This window comes from Mesoplodon densirostris, chromosome 2 (genome assembly GCF_025265405.1).
Source record: "Mesoplodon densirostris isolate mMesDen1 chromosome 2, mMesDen1 primary haplotype, whole genome shotgun sequence".
Classification (NCBI taxonomy): domain Eukaryota; kingdom Metazoa; phylum Chordata; class Mammalia; order Artiodactyla; family Ziphiidae; genus Mesoplodon; species Mesoplodon densirostris.
The window spans coordinates 144,596,932-144,615,370 of record NC_082662.1 but is presented as its reverse complement, the minus strand read 5'-3'; the positions used below and the strand labels follow the sequence as shown (position 1 = coordinate 144,615,370).

General features: G+C 38.2%; 1 protein-coding gene across 1 annotated transcript in view; it reads left to right on the top strand.

The window, feature by feature from the left end:
• ZC3H11A (zinc finger CCCH-type containing 11A) overlaps window positions 1–10,092 on the top strand; it is a 28,208-nt gene extending 18,116 nt beyond the window's left edge. The window contains exons 11-16 of the mRNA XM_060091090.1: window positions 5,619–6,122; window positions 6,631–6,707; window positions 7,812–8,142; window positions 8,741–8,907; window positions 9,266–9,333; window positions 9,750–10,092. Coding sequence (XP_059947073.1) covers window positions 5,619–6,122; window positions 6,631–6,707; window positions 7,812–8,142; window positions 8,741–8,907; window positions 9,266–9,333; window positions 9,750–10,008 — 1,406 coding nt within the window. The 3' untranslated portion in view covers window positions 10,009–10,092. The remainder of the gene's footprint in view (window positions 1–5,618; window positions 6,123–6,630; window positions 6,708–7,811; window positions 8,143–8,740; window positions 8,908–9,265; window positions 9,334–9,749) is intronic.
• The last annotated feature ends 8,347 nt before the right edge of the window (window positions 10,093–18,439 follow it).

The window sequence follows — 18,439 nt, the reverse complement described above, 5'->3', positions numbered from 1 at the left end:
TGTTTTTTGTGGGTTTGCTTTTTAAGTAATAGTTTTCTCACTGGAATGAGTTCTTTTTGTAGTTAAAGGTGGCAAAATGATTGTTTATGATAGCATTAATAACCAGAAATTAGAAATAATCTAAATATCTAACAAAAAGGAATTAAGATAGTTATGTACTAAAATAATTTCTGTCATGAAAAGTCATGTTCTGAACAATAATGATATGGGAAACTTATCCCCTTGTATTGAACGAAGGAAGGTTATGAAACTATACACAGTGCTTTTGTCTTAGGGCAACATACGAATCTTTTTTTGGTGGGGAATGAAGTTTATTTTCTTATTATAGAAACATATTCCTTAGGGAAAATGTCCACATGTGAGATGATTTCCAGTTCTATAAAAATACATGCCTAGAAAAAAAGATACACCGAAATATTAACATTGGTTTTATCTGGGTGTTGAACTTTTAAGTAATTTTAATTTTCTTCATCATATTCCTCCTGTACTCTAATTTTTTGACTTTTTAAATTGTGAGATATAACTACCTAAGTGTATATACCTGTGTACAATTTTAAAGAATAATAAAATGAACACTTTGTGTATTCAGCCATCCAGCTTTTTTATTAAAATATTTTATTGCTCGATTCAGTAATGCATTTAAATTTTTATATCTATATGTATGAATGGTGTTAGCCTGTGCTTTTCTTTTTTCATCCTATCCTTATCTTTAGATAAGGATAAGTATCATAAAAAGGGAATCTGATGTCAAACATTGTTTTGTAAACAACCTGAATTTACTGTTCAGAAACTTTGAGGATTTCCTCTTATTTCTTCCTACTAGGCTGGGACTTCACTATGATAGATCTAAAACATGGATCTTTTTGTTCATTATGCTCAGTGTTTAGTGGGTCCTTTGAATCTAAGGACTTAACTAACTTTTAGTTGTAGAAAATATTCCTCTAATTTCTTTGAGTATGTCCTCCCCATGCTTCTTTTTGTTTTCTCTTTATGGAATTGTTATTAGATGTTGGAACTTTTGGACATAGGCTCCATGTGTCTTAACCTTGCCTTCATACTTTCCATTCCTTTGTTTCTTTGCCTCACTTTCTATGACTTTTGCTTGGTTATATTTTCTAGATTAGGAATTGACACACTTTTTCTATGAAGGATCAGATGGTAAATATTTTAGACTTTGAGGTTCACAGTCTCTTGTTGCAGCTACTCAACTCTGCCACCGTAGTGTGAAAGCAGCCATTTGCAGTATGTAAATGAATGAGTGTGGCTGTGTTCCAGTAAAGCTTTATTTATAAAATTTAGACAATGGCCAGATTTGGCCCATGGACTATAGTTTGCTGACCCTGTTCTAGATGGCTGTTATTCTACTAGCCTTGTCTTTTTTTTTTTTTTTTTTTTTAATTAGGTTGGATTTATTTTGTCACTTGGCTTTTTATTTTCCAAGAACTTTTTTTAGTTCTCTGATTGCTCCTTTTGTACAGCCTGATTTCAGGCAGTTCTGGGGCTTCTTTCCTTTTTTAAAAGTAATTTATTTTTTTTTTAAAAAAATTTATTTTGTTGAAGTATATAGTTGGTTTACAATGTTGCATTAATTTCTGCTGTATAGCAGAGTGATTCATTTATACATATATACACATTCTTTTTCGTATTTTTTCCATTATGGTTTATCACAGGACAGTGAATATAGTTCCCTGTGCTATAAGTAGGACTTCATTGTTTATCCATCCTATATGTAATAGTTTACATCTCCTAATCCCAAACTTCTAATCCATCCCTCCTCCACCCCCACGCCTTGGCAACCACAAGTCTATTCTCTATGTCTGTGAGTCTATTTCTGTTTCATAGATAAGTTCATTTGTGTCATATTTTAGATTCCACATGTAAGTGATAGTATATGGTATTTGTATTTGTCTTTCTTTTTCTGCTTACTTCACTTAGTATGATAATCTCTAGTTCCATCCATGTTGCTGGAAATGGCATTATTTCATTCTTTTTTATGGCTGAGTAGTATTCCATTGTATATAGGTACCACATCTTCTTTATCCATTCATCTGTCAGCGGACATTTAGGTTGCTTCCATGTCTTGGCTATTGTAAGTAGTGCTGCAGTGAATATCGGGGTGCATGTATCTTTTCGAATTATATTTTTTTCTGGATATACGCCCAGGAGTGGGATTGCACGATCATATAGAAATTCTATTTTTAGTTTTTGAGGAACCTCCATACTGTTTTCCATAGTGCTACAGCAGTTTACATTCCCACCAGCAGTGTAGGAGAGTTCCTTTTTCTCCACACCCTCTCCAGCATTTGTTGTTTGTACGCTTTTTGATGATGGCCATTCTGACCAGTGTGCCTCATTGTAGTTTTGATTTGCATTTCTCTAATAACTAGTGATGTTGAGCATCTTTTCATGTGCCTGTTCGCCATCTGTATGTCTTTGGGAAAATGTCTATTTAGGTTTTCTGCCCATTTTTCGATACGGTTTTTTTTTTATTAATTGTTGTGTTGTATGAGCTGTCTGTATATTTTGGAAATTAAGCCCTTGTTGGTCGCATCATTGGCAGATATTTTTCTCCCTGTCTGTAGGTTGTCTTTTCGTTTTGTTTATGGTGTCCTTTGCTGTACAAAAGCTTGTAAGTTTGATTAGGTCCCATTTGGTTGTTTTGGTTTTGTTTGCTTTAATTTCTATTGCCTTGGGAGACTGACTTAAGAAAACACTGGTACGATTTATGTCAGAATGTTTTGCCTATGTTCTCTTCTAAGTTTTATGGTGTCATGTCTTATATTTAAGTCTTTAAGCCATTTTGAGTTTATTTTTGTACATGTTGGTGTGAGGGTGTGCTCTAACTTCACTGATTTTACATGCTGCTGTCCAGCTTTCCCAACACGACTGCTGAAGAGACTGTTTTCTCCATTGTATATTCTTGCTTCCTTTGTCTAAGATTAATTGACTGTAGGCATGTGGGTTTATTTCTGGGCTCTCTATTCTGTTTCATTGATTGCGGTTTCTAATTTGAATCTTTTTTTTTTTTAATGGGTTTGTATGTTATTTTGTCTTCCTTATTGCTTCTCTTCATTTCGGTTCATCTTTAATGTTGCTTTTTCATAGTTGTAAGTACTGGGCCTAGGTTTCTTAAAACCTAGAATCACTGGGCTTGTGATTATCTAAAGGTCTTTTTCCCAAGTGGTCCTCTCTCCTGGCTGGGAGATCTGTTTGCCTAAGTAGAGAGGGTGCACTAAATGGCAGCTTGTGTCGGTTGTAGGCTGCAAGGCTGAGGGCTCATATGATTGCTATGGTAAGAAAGCCTTTCTTTCAGAGTGTAACTAATTTCATTTTCTAGCTTTGCTTTTTGCTTTTCTCCATCCCCTCTCCTTTTTCCGCTTGGCATTTGTGAAAGCCTGAAATTTTCATGCTCTACTTCTTTTCAGCCCCAACATCCTCATAATGTGCTCCCTTCCCTGACAGATTCTCCTCTTTTTAGGGAGCAGTTCTCAGGAGAAGGTCTTGATTGATTCAGCTGTTCTGTTGTAAACCGTCCTTAATTTCTACCACTGTTAATTTTCATTCTAGTTTGGCAGTTTTCTTTGCCTGTTTTTTGAAGAACAGATCTCACTCCTATGGTTTTATCTGTTTTTCTGTTTCTGTAATTTCGGACATCTTTCTGTCTCAAATTCCTCAAGATTTATGTTCTGCCAGTAGCATCCTTGTTTTCCATTGCTATTGTGGATTTATTCTTTTAATGTCTTCTTTATTGTTTTGATGAAATTTTGTAGTGTAGGGAAACAGGGTCTCTGTGTCACCATTCACATTTTTTTTTTTAATAACATGTATTATTTATTTATTTTTGGCTGCACTGGGTCTCCGTTGCTGCACACGGGCTTTCTCTAGTTTGCGACGAGTGGAGGCTACTCTTTGTTGTGTTGTGCGGGCTTCTCGTTGTGGTGGCTTCTCTTGTTGTGGAGCTTGGGCTCTAGGCACGCGGGCTTCAGTAGCTGTGGCACGAGGGCTGAGTAGTTCTGGCTCACGGGCTCTAGAGCACAGGCTCAGTAGTTGTGGTGCACCGGCTTAGTTGCTCCGTGGCATGTGGGATCTTCCTGGACCAGGGATTGAACTCGAGTCTCCTGCATTGGCAGGCGGATTCTTAACCACTGACCATTCACATACTTTCTTAAAGTGGTGGTTTTGAGATCAGACTACCATCTTGAAATGGAAGAATTTTTATTTAAAAAACCTAAGAAAATCAGTGAGTACTTCCTCTGTAACAGGTACTGTACTAAAATAATTAAGCATAGTCACTGTTCTCATGAAATATCTAGTATGGTTGGAATTACAAGGAGTTACTATACTGTGTGATCAGTGCTGTGATCAGAGAAACAAACTAGACTGCTGGAGGGTGTCAGGTTCTAAGCTGAACTCACTTTAAACTAACTAAGCAGCAGGAGAAATGAGACCAGTAGAGAATATTCCATATAGAAGGGACAGCATATTCAAAGATTCAGAAGGTGAGACAGAAGTGATATGTTTAAGGTTGTAAAAGGGTATTTTTTGTTTTGATCTTTCTTTAAAAGGTGCTGGTGATTAAATATGTGTGTGTATAATCTCCAAATTGTTCTTATTTTTCTCACATTGCTTCATTATTTCTTTCTTTAGGCCCTTCAGTAATGAGGACAGGCATATGTGCCAAGTGGGAAATTTTCTCTTTAGTTTAAACAAATATAGAATGATTAATGTATCATTAAAAATAGCTCTTCAGTGGCATGCCAGTCTCTGGGCCTTTCTCATTTTTCTTCTGTCTTGTCACGTGTTCTACTTCCTTTTCATCCTTTCAATGTCACTTGAATATTACTCTGAAAAGCTTCCCTTAACCAATCTGTAGAAAATTGTTGGTGTTCTTGCTGTATGCTCCTACATAGCATTATACAATTGACCCTTGAACAACATGGGTTTGAGCTGCGTGGGTCCACTTATACGTGGATTTGTTTTCAGTAAGTATGTACTACAGTACTACACGTTCCATGGTTGGTTGGTTGAATCTGCAGATACAGAACCATGGATACAGAGCCCAACTGTAAAGTTACATATGCGGGTTTTCAACTGCATAGGGGTTGGTGCCCCAGTACTCCACCCCAGCCCCTGCATTGTTTAAGGGTCAACTTTACCTCCTTTATCAAAGCTGTTATCATTACCATACTTTGTTGTTGTTTAATTATTGGTCCGTTAGACTGCGAACTATCAATACATGTGGGCAGAGTTTGCATTTTGCTTGCCATTATATTTCTAGCATAGTGTCTAGCATCTGTGCACAAACGGAAGAATTTATTTTTATTGGTAAGATTTATAATGACAAGCTTCTCTAACTAGTAAATGGCTTTCAGGATCCTCAAGAATAAGCTTCTGAATAGCAATCCAAATCACTAATTTTTGCCTCCTAAGAGTTTTCCTTGAGGGCCACTATCTAAAATTGAGGTTGAAACTAATGTGCTTTTGACCATTTTAATTGCTTGCCTAAGTGATACCACTCTATTGGACTCTGTCCTGATCCAAGAATAGAGAGATCATAAGTCAGTCATTAAGAGATGAAATCCAAGTACAGTGATTTTTTTTTTCCCCCATGAAAGCAGAGAGAGTTACTAAAGTTGGTGAGATCCACGTGAAGACATTAGAAGAAATTCGTCGCGAAAGAGCCAGTCGAAAACGTGGAGAATTGCAAACTAAACTCAAGACAGAAGGACCTTCAAAAGTTGATGATTCTACAACAGGAACAAGAACCTCCTCCACTATCCGAATCAAAACGTTCTCTGAGGTCTTGGCTGAAAAGAAACACCGGCAGCAGGAAGCAGAGAGACAAAAAACCAAAAAGGACGTAACCTGCATCAAGCTAAAGACTGAATATGAAATTAAAAAACCAGTGGTTTTGCCACGTGTAGTAGCCGGCAGAGGACAGTCAGAGGAACCTGCAGGTAGAGCGAAGTCTTTGCAGGAAGTGCATGTCAAGACGCTGGAGGAAATTAAACTGGAGAAGGCTCTGAGGGTGCAGCAGAGTTCTAAGAGCAGCACCAGCTCCCAGCCTCAGCCTGAGGCCACCCCAGGGGCAAGACGGCTTCTCCCGATCACTACAAAAACAGGTAACAGAAGAACTTGATCTGTAGTACCGCTTCCCCAGATAATATTTCAAAGGGCAGTATTCTACAGGATATTCATAGGAATTCTGTGAGAACTTTTCTTTACTCAGATAACTTTGAAAACCACTGGATTAAAAGAAGTTAAGCTGGGCACTGAAAGAAGTTAAGCTGGCAGTCCAGTGGTTAGGACTCTGTGCTTCCACTGCAGGGGGTATGGGTTCGATCCCTGGTTGGGGAACTAAGATCCCACAAGCTGTGAGGCGTGCCAACACCCACCCCCACCCCACCCCCCAAAAAAGTTGTTAAGCTCTTTCTTTACAACAATTGTATATAGACCTTGATATTTTAATGTGCATTTTGAATCTGTTTGAGGACTAAATAGATTTTGTCCACAATTTTTATTTGTCCTATCTTATCATTACTTTTATTAAGAAAAGTTTTGTTTAACTTTATCTGTTACGAGGTTGCAGCATGAATAAAATTACTAGCAATGTGTTTAATGTGAATCTAGGTATAAAAGAAAAGAGGAAACTTGAAGAAAGTGTTGTTGCTTCTCAGATCAGTGTTACTAGAACAGAGCCTAAAGAGGTGAGTTTATTTAGAATCATTTTATAATTTTGTCCATGGCAAGCAAAGGCTAGATGAATGGTATATGTGCTTTTTAGTTTTAGTTTATAAGTTTTCTATTTAACACTTCACTGATATATCCAGGTAAACAGTCTTTCACTATGCTTATAATTTTCTATGAGAGTTTTCTGTACTTCTGTGTATATCAGTGTTTTCTGCCCTTTTAAAGTTGTTTTTAATTGGCCATTCATATTTTCAAACTAAGTTTTTCCCTTGCCTTTGAGAGTAATGCTACTCATTTATAAAACTCAGGAATTTTTATTTTTTAAAAAGAATGAGGTGGGGCTTCCCTGGTGGTGCAGTGGTTGGGAGTCCGCCTGCCGATGCAGGGGACGCGGGTTCGTGCCCCAGTCCGGGAGGATCCCCCTTGCCGCGGAGCAGCTGGGCCCGTGAGCCGTGGCCGCTGAGCCTGCGCATCTGGAGCCTGTGCTCCGCAGCAGGAGAGGCCACAACAGTGAGAGGCCCGTGAACCGCAACAACAACAAAAAAAAGGAACCCTATCATTCCACATTCCAGATGTCACCACCCTTAGTTTTTTTCATGCATTTCTTTCAGGCCTTTTCTTTGTATATGTATGTACGTGAACTTGTTTAATGTTTAACTCATATTTAGAACATAGGCGAATCTCTACAGTGTATCATTTTGCAGCCTGCTTTGACTTTACCATATTAATAATTCTTTAAGACGATTGCTTTTACTGGCCACATAGTGTTCTATTACACAAATATAGTCTGTTTCTGGACTGGATTTTGTTTTACCCAGTTAAGATAATGAACGTCTTTGTACATACACCTTTGTGCAAGTGTCTGATTAGGAACTATTTGTGTTAGACTTATGGTCATGATAGTCTAGCTTATAGAATTTGGGTTTTTATTGTTCCACACATCTTTAATCTTTTATCTTGATCTTTCTATTTAATATCATAAAAGGCAAAAGCTCTTGTGTTCTAGATCATGTGAAACTTTGCTTGACTTAGATGTTAGCTTGGTAACTTATAAACAATAATTATCATACAGGTTGTTAGAGGTACTAGATTTTAATTCTGTCGTTTAAATTTATCCATAGACTTCAGATGAGACCACAGCAATTGAAATCAGTATAATTCAAGCCAAGAGACGTGAGACAGTGAGAGAAAAGCATGTGCAGAAACTGTCGGAGAAGGGAACCTCACAGAAGGAAAAATCAGTTTTGACACTCCTTCCGGGAGATTTAGACACTTGCAGTACCCAGTTAGCAGAGAAACCAGTGCTCGCTACCGTGCCAGACATCACACAGCTCCTGACTAAATGGCCTCCTTCAAAGTTATCCCAGAAGACAGAGGTAGAAACCTCAGGGATTGGGCACTCAAAACGGAATGTGAAAGGTGCAACACAGACCTTGGAAAAAAGGGGCAAAGGTGAATGTTTTTTCTAGTACATTTTGCTTTAGAATTTCAAAATTACCAAGTTTCAGTGACTGCCTGGCAATAATTGGGTTGAATTTCATTTGCCTTTGTATACTGGTCACACAGGTGGGTAGTAATATTTCTGAAAATTCTATTTAAAGAGACAGAAAGACTAGATGAGTTCCTTTTTCGCAATTTAAAATTGCTGTTTATAAAGCTTTGTATAAAACTTTCCATGGTGCCTTTTCCCTCTGGTTTTGAAGGAGAAAAACACCTGGGAAAGAGCAGTAGCAAATTCAAGAGGCCCTGAAAGGAATTGTTTGAGAGAGAGAGAGAGAGAGAGAGAGTGTATACATATATATACACACACACACACGTAGATACATGTGTATATATATACACGTGTGTGTGTATGTATTACGGCCAAGTGTAGTGCAGATTGCTGGTGGATCATTTTCAGTCTGGTTTTCTTTTTTGGTTAGTTGGTTGGTTCGTTTTTTACTTATTTGTGCTGTTGCTATTGCTGAGAAGGAATTTTGATATCCTGAGTTATTCTCCATGTAAAAAGGGGATTATTCTAGCTTTTAATCAGATGTTTTCTGTCTTGTAGCTAAAACTAAAGTGAATGTGAAGCCATCTGTGGTTCAAGTTGTCTCATCACCCAGAGTGGCCCCAAAACGCAAGGCAGTGGAGGTCCACTCTTCTGTCACTGCAGCTGTGAAAATACTCACCTCCAGCAGCGTCCTGCAGGAAAGCCCAGCCAAAAAAGCAGCTATGGTAAGAAGTAAATCCAACTCAGTGGTACTTTAGTCTGTGTGGTAGGAAAGTGGGCAAGATTAATTCTCTGTTAGCTCTCTCTGTATTATGTGTAATAGTTTCTGTCAACTCCTAAGCATTTTAGTTGTTTAGGTTGTTACTGTATATTATGTTTACAGCTTAAACATTTGCAGTGGCAGGGTGAATTTTTTTTTTAACCTAATTAAGATATTTTGCTTATTTGTACCCTCAGTCTTTGGATTTATTCTTGGATTCCCAGGCTTAAAGAATGGTTCTAAGAAGGCAGCAGAGAAAATGAATCTGCTCAAATTTAAAGGCCTGACTCTCCCACTGAATTACCTTACTCTTACTTTTGTAGGGTGTTGTCCCACTTCTCTCTGAAGACAAATCAGTCACTGTGCCTGAGACAGAAAAACCTAGAGACAGGTAATACCTTGCAGTTCTTTTTAACCAAAGTTTAGGCCGCTGTTATTGTTTATGCTCTCTAGAGAATAACACTGCTAAATAGTTTGAAAAATGTACAGTTTAGCCACATCTAAATAAATCTGCTAAACTTCATATTAATTGCAGGAAAACATGATATTCAGGGTTACTGTTCTCTTTTGGTGCTGTTGTTTATATTTTGCCTGTATTATTGAAAACAGTTTTTAAACACCTGTCTGGATTCTTCTTTAAAGGATGAAAATGCTTTATCCCAAATCAGTAAAACAATTCTTTGTTTATGTGTGTCTTCAGAAACAACTCTTTGCTAAAATTCTTTGTGTACCTGAGACTGGGTGGTCCAGCCAACCATTGATGAAGGGCAATTATCTAATAATCCTTTGGGGTTTTTTTTCTTACAGTTTTGTGCTGCCTCCAACCCAGTGCTCTTCAGATCCTTCCCCACCAGAAGTATCTGGCCCTTCTTCATCCCAGGTGGCCGCAAAAACTCGCCGACTCAGCGCTGCCTCAACAGGAAAGCCACCATTCCCTATGGAGGATGATTTTGAGAAATTAATATGGGAGATTTCAGGAGGCAAATTAGAAGCTGAGATTGACCTGGATCCTGGGAAGGATGAAGATGACCTTCTGCTTGAGCTATCAGAAATGATTGATAGCTGAAGGTGGTAGTAGAACATTTAAAACAAAAACACACAAAAAAGACTCACCAAAAACTGGACTTTGTTTCATCTATTATAACATTTATCCAACATGATCATTTCTTTAGTCTTATTTACCCCAAACGAGAAGTATACCTCTGAATTATCCATGTGTGTTCTGGATTCCTTGGGGTCAGATTTTTTAAGTCCCTTGGTAGTCATTTTGTCCATTTGATGCCATTGTTTAGCATCTTTGAGAAAAAAGTTCTGTCTTACCCCTCTCTCCACAAAAAGACTGAGTGGGAGACCTCAGTGAAAGGGTACAAGAAAACTTAGTGACTCCTTGAGGTGTTTGTTAATTTTGGCTTTTTTCCCCTTGGTTGTATTATTTCTTTTATGTATTGTCCTAATGTACCTATTGTTACCTGAGTTTGAAAAGGATGAAGACAGCTGCTACCTTTAAGGACCAAATTTCATGCCACCACTAAACAAAAAAATCCACTCAGTCTGTGTTAAATTGTACGTCTTTTTAAAGGTATTTGGAGAATTCAACTAAGCTTTTAGAGACAGCTGAGCAGGTCAGGAAACCTGTAATCTGGACATAACCTTTTGGATGTGATTTTCATGCTTCTACTGCTCTGTAAGCCTCTGAAGAGCAATAGCTGATTTATTATTACTGTAATTTTTTTAAGGCTTTAAAGTGCCTCAGGGGTCCTCTGAAACTAATTTTCTATTTCTGGGATTCCTTGGATTCTTAATAAGAGATGGTGACATAATGATCACAGGAATTTATTTTTTAGTAAGAAAGTTGTCCCTTCTGTTCTTCAGTACTTGCCCCCTTACTAGCATTGAATTATCACAGGGATAAAAATTGGTTAACTTTTAATTTCTAATTCTCCTAGCAAACTCCTCTTGCCCAGTATTTATTTGGTGTCCTTTAAACACCTGAGGGGGGTGGAAATGAGCTCATTCAAGCTGCCATTATTTATCTATGGACTGTAGCAGTATGCTGAACTGTACTGTAGCAGGGATTATCAAGATGCTCTGGGGGTGTATTGTATACCTTCCGGTTTTCTTCATTTCTGAATTGAATTTTCTTTTCTTGATGTTGGTCTCCTTCATATCACCTCAAGGTTTAGACTGTGAAGGAACAAGTATAATGGGGATAATAGTCTTGAAAGGAGACATACTGTACATAATCAGAAGGAAGAGGAAAGGACCTGCCCATTTTGATATTTTGCTATAGGTGGCCAGTTTGGTTTCTCATAGGGAAATCTGACCCACCTGTCATGTTGGCTCCTAAGGAACTGCTGTTGTAAGCGGCTCATCAAGAGTTGAACTTCATGTAGCATTTTTGGGAATATGGAAAAGGAAGAAAGCCACAGGACTGCCCATTCAGTCTTGGGAAGATCTGGATGATTCTACACAAGCAAAACTGACTTGAAATTTATGTATAGACACTTCTCTACCAATCCATCTTCAGCTGACTGAATGTTATCTAATAGCCCTTCTCCAAAGCAAGGGTGGAATGTTCTGGTTTCACCACAGATTTTCTACTCATTTCATTTTTGGAATCGGCTTGTAGATTCCAGGTCCCTTTTGTATATAACCTTTATTCTTTTGCTTTTTTAAAAATAATTTTGTTTCATATTTAAAGCCCTGTATTAGTCGATGATTCATGTTCAGCATTATTTGAACCATTTGCCATTACAGAAAGAGAAATACTTTATTTGTGTTTTAAATAAAGCTGGTGTAGGAAAGTCTTGATGTTATGAGTTAAGTAGTCGTACATCACTTCAGCCTGGGATCTGCCTCAAAAGAGGCCCAGTTTCGGGCTTCCCTGGTGGCGCAGTGGTTGAGAGTACGCCTGCCGATGCAGGGGACACGGGTTCGTACCCCGGTCCGGGAGGATCCCACATGCCGCGGAGCGGCTGGGCCCGTGAGCCATGGCCGCTGAGCCTGTGCGTCTGGCCCGCGTACCGCAAAAAAAAAAAAAAAAAAAAAAACAGTTTCACAGATACTATTTGTCTTTAGAAACCTTTTACAAAGACATGCTGCCAGACTTCTCCACAAGTATGCTCAGTTTTAGTTGCATTTGCTTTAGGTAAGAATAAATACTATTATATGTGAGGATTTTTTTTCTGACACTGATACTTAGCCATTAGCATTGTAACTCAAGTAATGTCATTAATTTTTTTAAAGGAGAGAGGGTTTAGAAGTGATCTTAGATGGTTCCAACAATTTAGAATTTTCAAGCATGAAGGCATATAAAATTTTTACTTCAGGAAAGTCTAGTTTTTTGTTATGGGAATACATACAAATTTTTAATTTACCAGAGAATATAGATTTTCCCAAATAGTCTAAAAGTAGTCCCCAAAAAGTTGAGTCAGCTTTTCACAGAAAGCAGAACAGATTGTGTATTCAGTTTTGAGTGATGATGGTTTTCAATTTTAACAGGAAAAGGGCCCAGATGTTGTAGAACTTGGTCATAGCATAGCCAGAACTTTCAAGATAATTTGCAGCTCATGTATTTGTCTCAATAAATGATCCTTAAAGTTCTGGCCTTAACCTCAAGTTCCAGTGGATCCTCTCACATACAACCAGAACATAGTTTGTTTTCATCTCAACCAATCTTTGGTCAATGTTAAATAATTACAGTTTCAGAAATAAAGCTTGTTGTCTATATTGATCAAAGTTCTACGATCCTTTTCTAAAATTGTGGCTTCATTTTGCCAGAATATTTCTGCAGTTCTTTAAAATATTTGCTTTGAATTTGTCAGGAACCAACAGGGACTGTGTAGTCTCCAGTTGCTATGTAACACCACTTTAAAGTAGCTAACATGTATTGAGTACTTACTATGTGCTTCTTAATTCACATATCCATTTTGACACTAAATCCTACACTGCCTTGGAAGATAACTGCTTTTTATCTCCACTGTAGTGTCAGAATCAGTGTGTTCAGATATAACAGAAAGTATATTTTTATGTGCAGTTGGGTTTGATTTGTTGAACCTTTCAAGAACTCTTTTTTTCTTAAATCTGGTCTTTGAAAGCTGGTCAGTAAGTCTGTGGAAGTTTCCAAAACCTACACATCTAACTGCATTAATAATTTATTCTACAAACTCTATATGAATTGCAAAATGTTAGAGGCATCAACACAAAATACTTGACCATTTTCTTAACATTGTACAATAAAATGGACAGTATAAACAATGGCCGTAAATAAGAACAGCAATTAAAATTTTATATTTAAAAAAATAGGAGTCATAAAATTTACTGAGTGGGCCTATTAGTAAAGTTTGGTTGGATTTAATTGGGAAAGTGTTGCAGAGTCTGAGTCAATCGTGACGAGCAACAGTGGATTAAAACTTGGTACTGCCTGTTCCTGGGCTTTTTGGTCTTTAGGTTCTGTGGCTGATTTGTGTTCAGATAGGAGTTGAGCAATAGCCTACTGAGCGAAGGGTGTAGACGCCCAATATTCAGACTCAAGAATGCAGAGGAGGAAAAATGATTAAGTGAAAGACGACTGTGGGACTTCCCTGGCGATTCAGTGGTTAAGATTCCACGCTTCCACTGTATGGGGCGTGGTTTTGATCCCTGGCTGGGGAGCTAAGATCCTGCATGGCGCGGCCAAAAAAAAAAAAAACACTACTGTTTGTTGAATAGACAAATGACTGAAATACAGGACATTGGATGGATCAAGAACACTCAAAGGAGGAGGAGAAGTTTCAAGGGGAAGAAGCTAAATAAGAAGGAACCCTTCACTCCCTAACACCATACACAAAAATAAGCTCAAAATGGATTAAAGACCTAAATGTAAGGCCAGAAACTATCAAACTCTTAGAGGAAAACATAGGCAGAACCCTCTATGACATAAATCACAGCAAGATCCTTTTGGACCCACCTCCTAGAGAAATGGAAATAAAAACAAAAATAAACACATGGGACCTAATGAAACTTCAAAACTTTTGCACAGCAAAGGAAACCATAAACAAGACCAAAAGACACCCCTCAGAATGGGAGAAAATATTTGCAAATGAAGCAACTGACAAAGGATTAATCTCCAAAATTTATAAGCAGCTCATGCAGCTCAATAACAAAAAAACAACCCAATCCAAAAATGGGCAGAAGACCTAAATAGACATTTCTCCAAAGAAGATATACAGACTGCCAACAAACACATGAAAGAATCTCAACATCATTAATCATTAGAGAAATGCAAATCAAAACTACAATGAGATATCATCTCACACCAGTCAGAATGGCCATCATCAAAAAATCTAGAAACAGTAAATGCTGGAGAGGGTGTGGAGGAAAGGGAACACTCTTGCACTGCTGGTGGGAATGTGAATTGGTACAGCCACTATGGAGAACAGTACGGAGGTTCCTTAAAAAACTACAAATAGAACTACCATATGACCCAGCAATCCCACTACTGGGCATATACCCTGAGAAAACCATAACTCAAAAAGAGTCATGTACCGAAATGTTCATTGCAGCTCTATTTACAATAGCCCGGAGATGGAAACAACCTAAGGTCCATCATTGGATGAATGGGTAAAGAAGATGTGGCACATATATACAATGGAATATTACTCAGCCATAAAAAGAGACGAAATTGAGCTATTTGTAATGAGGTGGATAGACCTAGAGTCTGTCATACAGAGTAAAGTAAGTCAGAAAGAAAGACAAATACCGTATGCTAACACATATATATGGAATTTAAGGGAAAAAATGTCATGAAGAACCTAGGGGCAGGATGGGAATAAAGATGCAGGTCTACTAGAGAATGGACTTGAGGATATGGGGAGGGGGAAGGATAAGCTGTGACAAAGCGAGAGAGAGGCATGGACATATATACACTACCAAACGTAAAATAGATAGCTAGTGGGAAGCAGCCGTATAGCACAGCGAGATCAGCTCGGTGCTTTGTGTCCACCTAGAGGGGTGGGATAGGGAGGGTGGGAGGGAGGGAGACGCAAGAGGGAAGAGATATGGGAACATATGTATAACTGATTCACTTTGTTATAAAGCAGAAATTAACACACCATTGTAAAGCAATTATACTCCAATAAAGATGTAAAAAAAAAAAAAGAAAAAAAGGAACCTTCCCTGGTAGGTGTATTTGATTAGTGAGGTCACTTATTTAGGTTGAGAGGTCAAGGAAGGTAGTCAAGTTTAGAAAAGCTGTGAGGAAATGTGAAATACGTTGGCATAACTGCCGCAAAGTGTTTTGGACTGCCTTCCCTTGAAGAGGCTCAAATTAGAACATTATGAATTCTAACCATCATTAAACACTGCTGGCCACTAGGGATAGATTAAGTATAAGGTAAACCCCTGCCTTTGAAATACTTCTAAGGAAAAATTAACAGGAGTGAAATAGGTACAAGTAATAAATGGATGATGCTGTCTACAGAGGGGATGAGTGAGAAATCAATGAGTTCAAGACTGGTCAGGGAAGTTTTCCTTGAGGTGTTAGATCTGGAGTTTTGTGTAGTTTAGCAAAGGAGATGATTTGAGCTGCAAACAAAGCCAAATTGAGCAGGTAAGGTTTGTTTTTAGTGACCTCTGACAATCCTGTTGGTATTCTCAGTCTGTCTTGTCTCATTCTTGCTCAGTTTGCTGTCAGCTGTTCTTGGCTAAGGAATAAACTGGTGTTTTACAAAGAAAGAAGGATCTATTTTAAATGTGAATTTGAGTCACTCTGTTTCATGAAGTCCTCCTGTGCCTTCCCCTTCCCTCCAAAATTAAATTCAAGTCCCTTAGCATAGCATGTAAGGCAAGGCCCTGTTGTACCAGCCTCTTCCATCACTCACCCTTCATGCTCTACACTAGCAAAATTACTGATAGTCGACTTCCCTTATACACCAATCTGTCTCTAGCTGTTTGCCTTTGTTAATGCTGTCCTCTATTTAAAGGTCTCTTTTCTCCTCTTTTCATTGGCTAATTCCTACACACTCCATGACTTCCAGGTTACCTCTCCCAATACCCTGTTCTCCCTCTCCCCACGCTGGGCTCTGTTGCCTGTCTACTAGACATATACTCTTTGTTTACCCTCATTGTTTTGAAATTGTTTACCTCTCCATCAGCAGAGTATAAACTCCTTGAGATAGAGATTCTTACTAACCTATATATTCTCAGCACCTAGTACAAGTCTGGCACATAGAAGGTATATTAGTTTGTTAGGGCCAAAACAACATACCACAGCCTGGGTTGCTTAAACAACATAAATGTATTTTCTCACAGTTGTGGGTGCTAGAATTCCAAGATCATGGTGTTGGCTAGTTTGGGTTCTTCTGAGGCCTTTCTCTTTGGTTTGCAGATGTTCCCCTTCTCACTGTGTCCTCATATGAGGCATGGCCTTCCCTCTGCATGTACATGTCTGTGTTTTAATCTCTCGGTAGAAGGACACTAGTCACCTTGGATTAGGGCCCACCCATATGACCTCATTTAACCTTAATTTACTCTTTAAGGGCCTATTTCCAAATAGTCACATTCAGGACACTAGTCACCTTGGATTAGGGCCCACCCATATGAACTCATTTAACCTTCATTTACTCTTTAAGGGTCTATTTCCAAATAGTCACATTCTAGAGGTACTGGGCGTTTAGAGCTTCAACACATGAATTTTGGGGGGCACACTTCGGAAAATAACAGAAAGCATTCAATAAATACTTGCTGCCCATTTCAAGGGCTGTTGATCTTTGTTAGGCTGCCCCTGTCTCTTCCCAACTCCATTCTTTGTCATGCTTCATTCAGCAAGTTTTGAGGCTCCTGGTTGATATGCAAGAAACTTTAAGCTGAGAGGAAGGATGTTCTTCAATATTCAGAAGGCCTGGAGGTGACTCTTCTCAGGATATGTCCCTTTGGACCAGTGATTCTCAGGGTATGTCTCTGTGTACCAGTCATTTGCAGATACCTTGGGAATGTCACAAAAATCTCAAATTTTACAAGAACATTATGATTAGTTAGAACAAAAAAAGGGAAACAAATGTCATAGTACCTTCCACTATCTAATAAATTCATTGAATTGTTGATATTCATTCACAAGTTTCAAAATTCAAAATGTGTATAAGGGTATACAGTAAAAATCCTCCCTCCTACTCCTGCCCCAGCTACCCACTTCTCCTCTGAAACCAGTGTTCTCGGTTTCTCAGGTATTCTACAGATATTTTAGGCACATATAAGTAAATATACTTCTATGTAATATTATATATAAAACATGATATCCTGCACCTTGCTTTTATTATATTTATTATGAACAGTTTTAAATTATGAATTACAAATTCATGACAAATCCTGTTTCACCTATACCCATACCAGCTATCCATCCCCTATTCTGGCCCCCAGGACTGGGGCTAGGGTGAGGCAAGCAAGGTACCTGGGCATAATTTAAGGAAGTGCTCACTCTCAGGGTTGTACTTGTACATGCAAGTGTGACTCCTTATATTCCTTAGGCTTGCCCCATCTGAGATCCAGCTCTGCCGGCTCCACTAAATTATGCTGAAGTTAATCTGAAATGTATCATAGCTTACTTTTTCTCTTACCGTATATTGGATATCTTTTCATAACAGGACACAAAGAACTGCAATTTTTATTATAGTTGCATAGTGTTACACTATATGAACATGCAATAATTGAGCTAGTTCCTATTGATAGACATTTAGGTTGTTTCCCATCTTGGTACTTTAAACAATGCTGCAATGATTATATTATTTCACACGTGTAAGTTTGTACGATTAAGTGTCTAGAATTGGAGCTTAATAAGGTATAGTACCACCAGTTTTTGATCTTTGCCAACCTAGGGAGGGAAAATGATTTCTCAGTGTAGTTTAGTTTGCATTTCTTTTATAATGAGTGAAGTTTGACCTCTTTTCATACCTTTGAAGACCATTTGTATTTCCTTTGCTATAAAACTGATTGTTCATATCCATCGCCAATTTTTATTTTGGGTCTTTGTGTCAGATTAGAAATGGTTGCAAATTCTTTAATACACCTCCAATAAAGAGGTGGCCTCTATTTTTCCAGCCCTTGAACCTGGCCTGGGGTGTGAACATTATACTAGTTCCAGGCCTGGCCTTAAAGGGTACTGTTAGCTTCAGCTTTGGCTTCTTAGAGCCTTGGGCCCCCATGTAATAAAGCATATTCCTCTGCCAGAGAGACCATGTGGTGAGGCCCTGAGGTTATACAGACATGGAGACTGACTCAGGTGGGGCTAGCCTTCTAAATACACATGCCAAGGCCTTAGACACATCTGAAGCAGAAAAATCACCCAGCTGATCCCTGCCCAAACTCTTGACCCACAAAGGTCACAAATTAAAAAAAAAAAAAAAAAAAAAAAGTATGCTGTTTTAAGCCATTAAGTTTTGGAATATTTCTTACACAGCATTTTTTTTTCCGAGTTCTTTATATATTAGTAAAATTACCCACTTTTCTGATGTGGTGCAAACTTT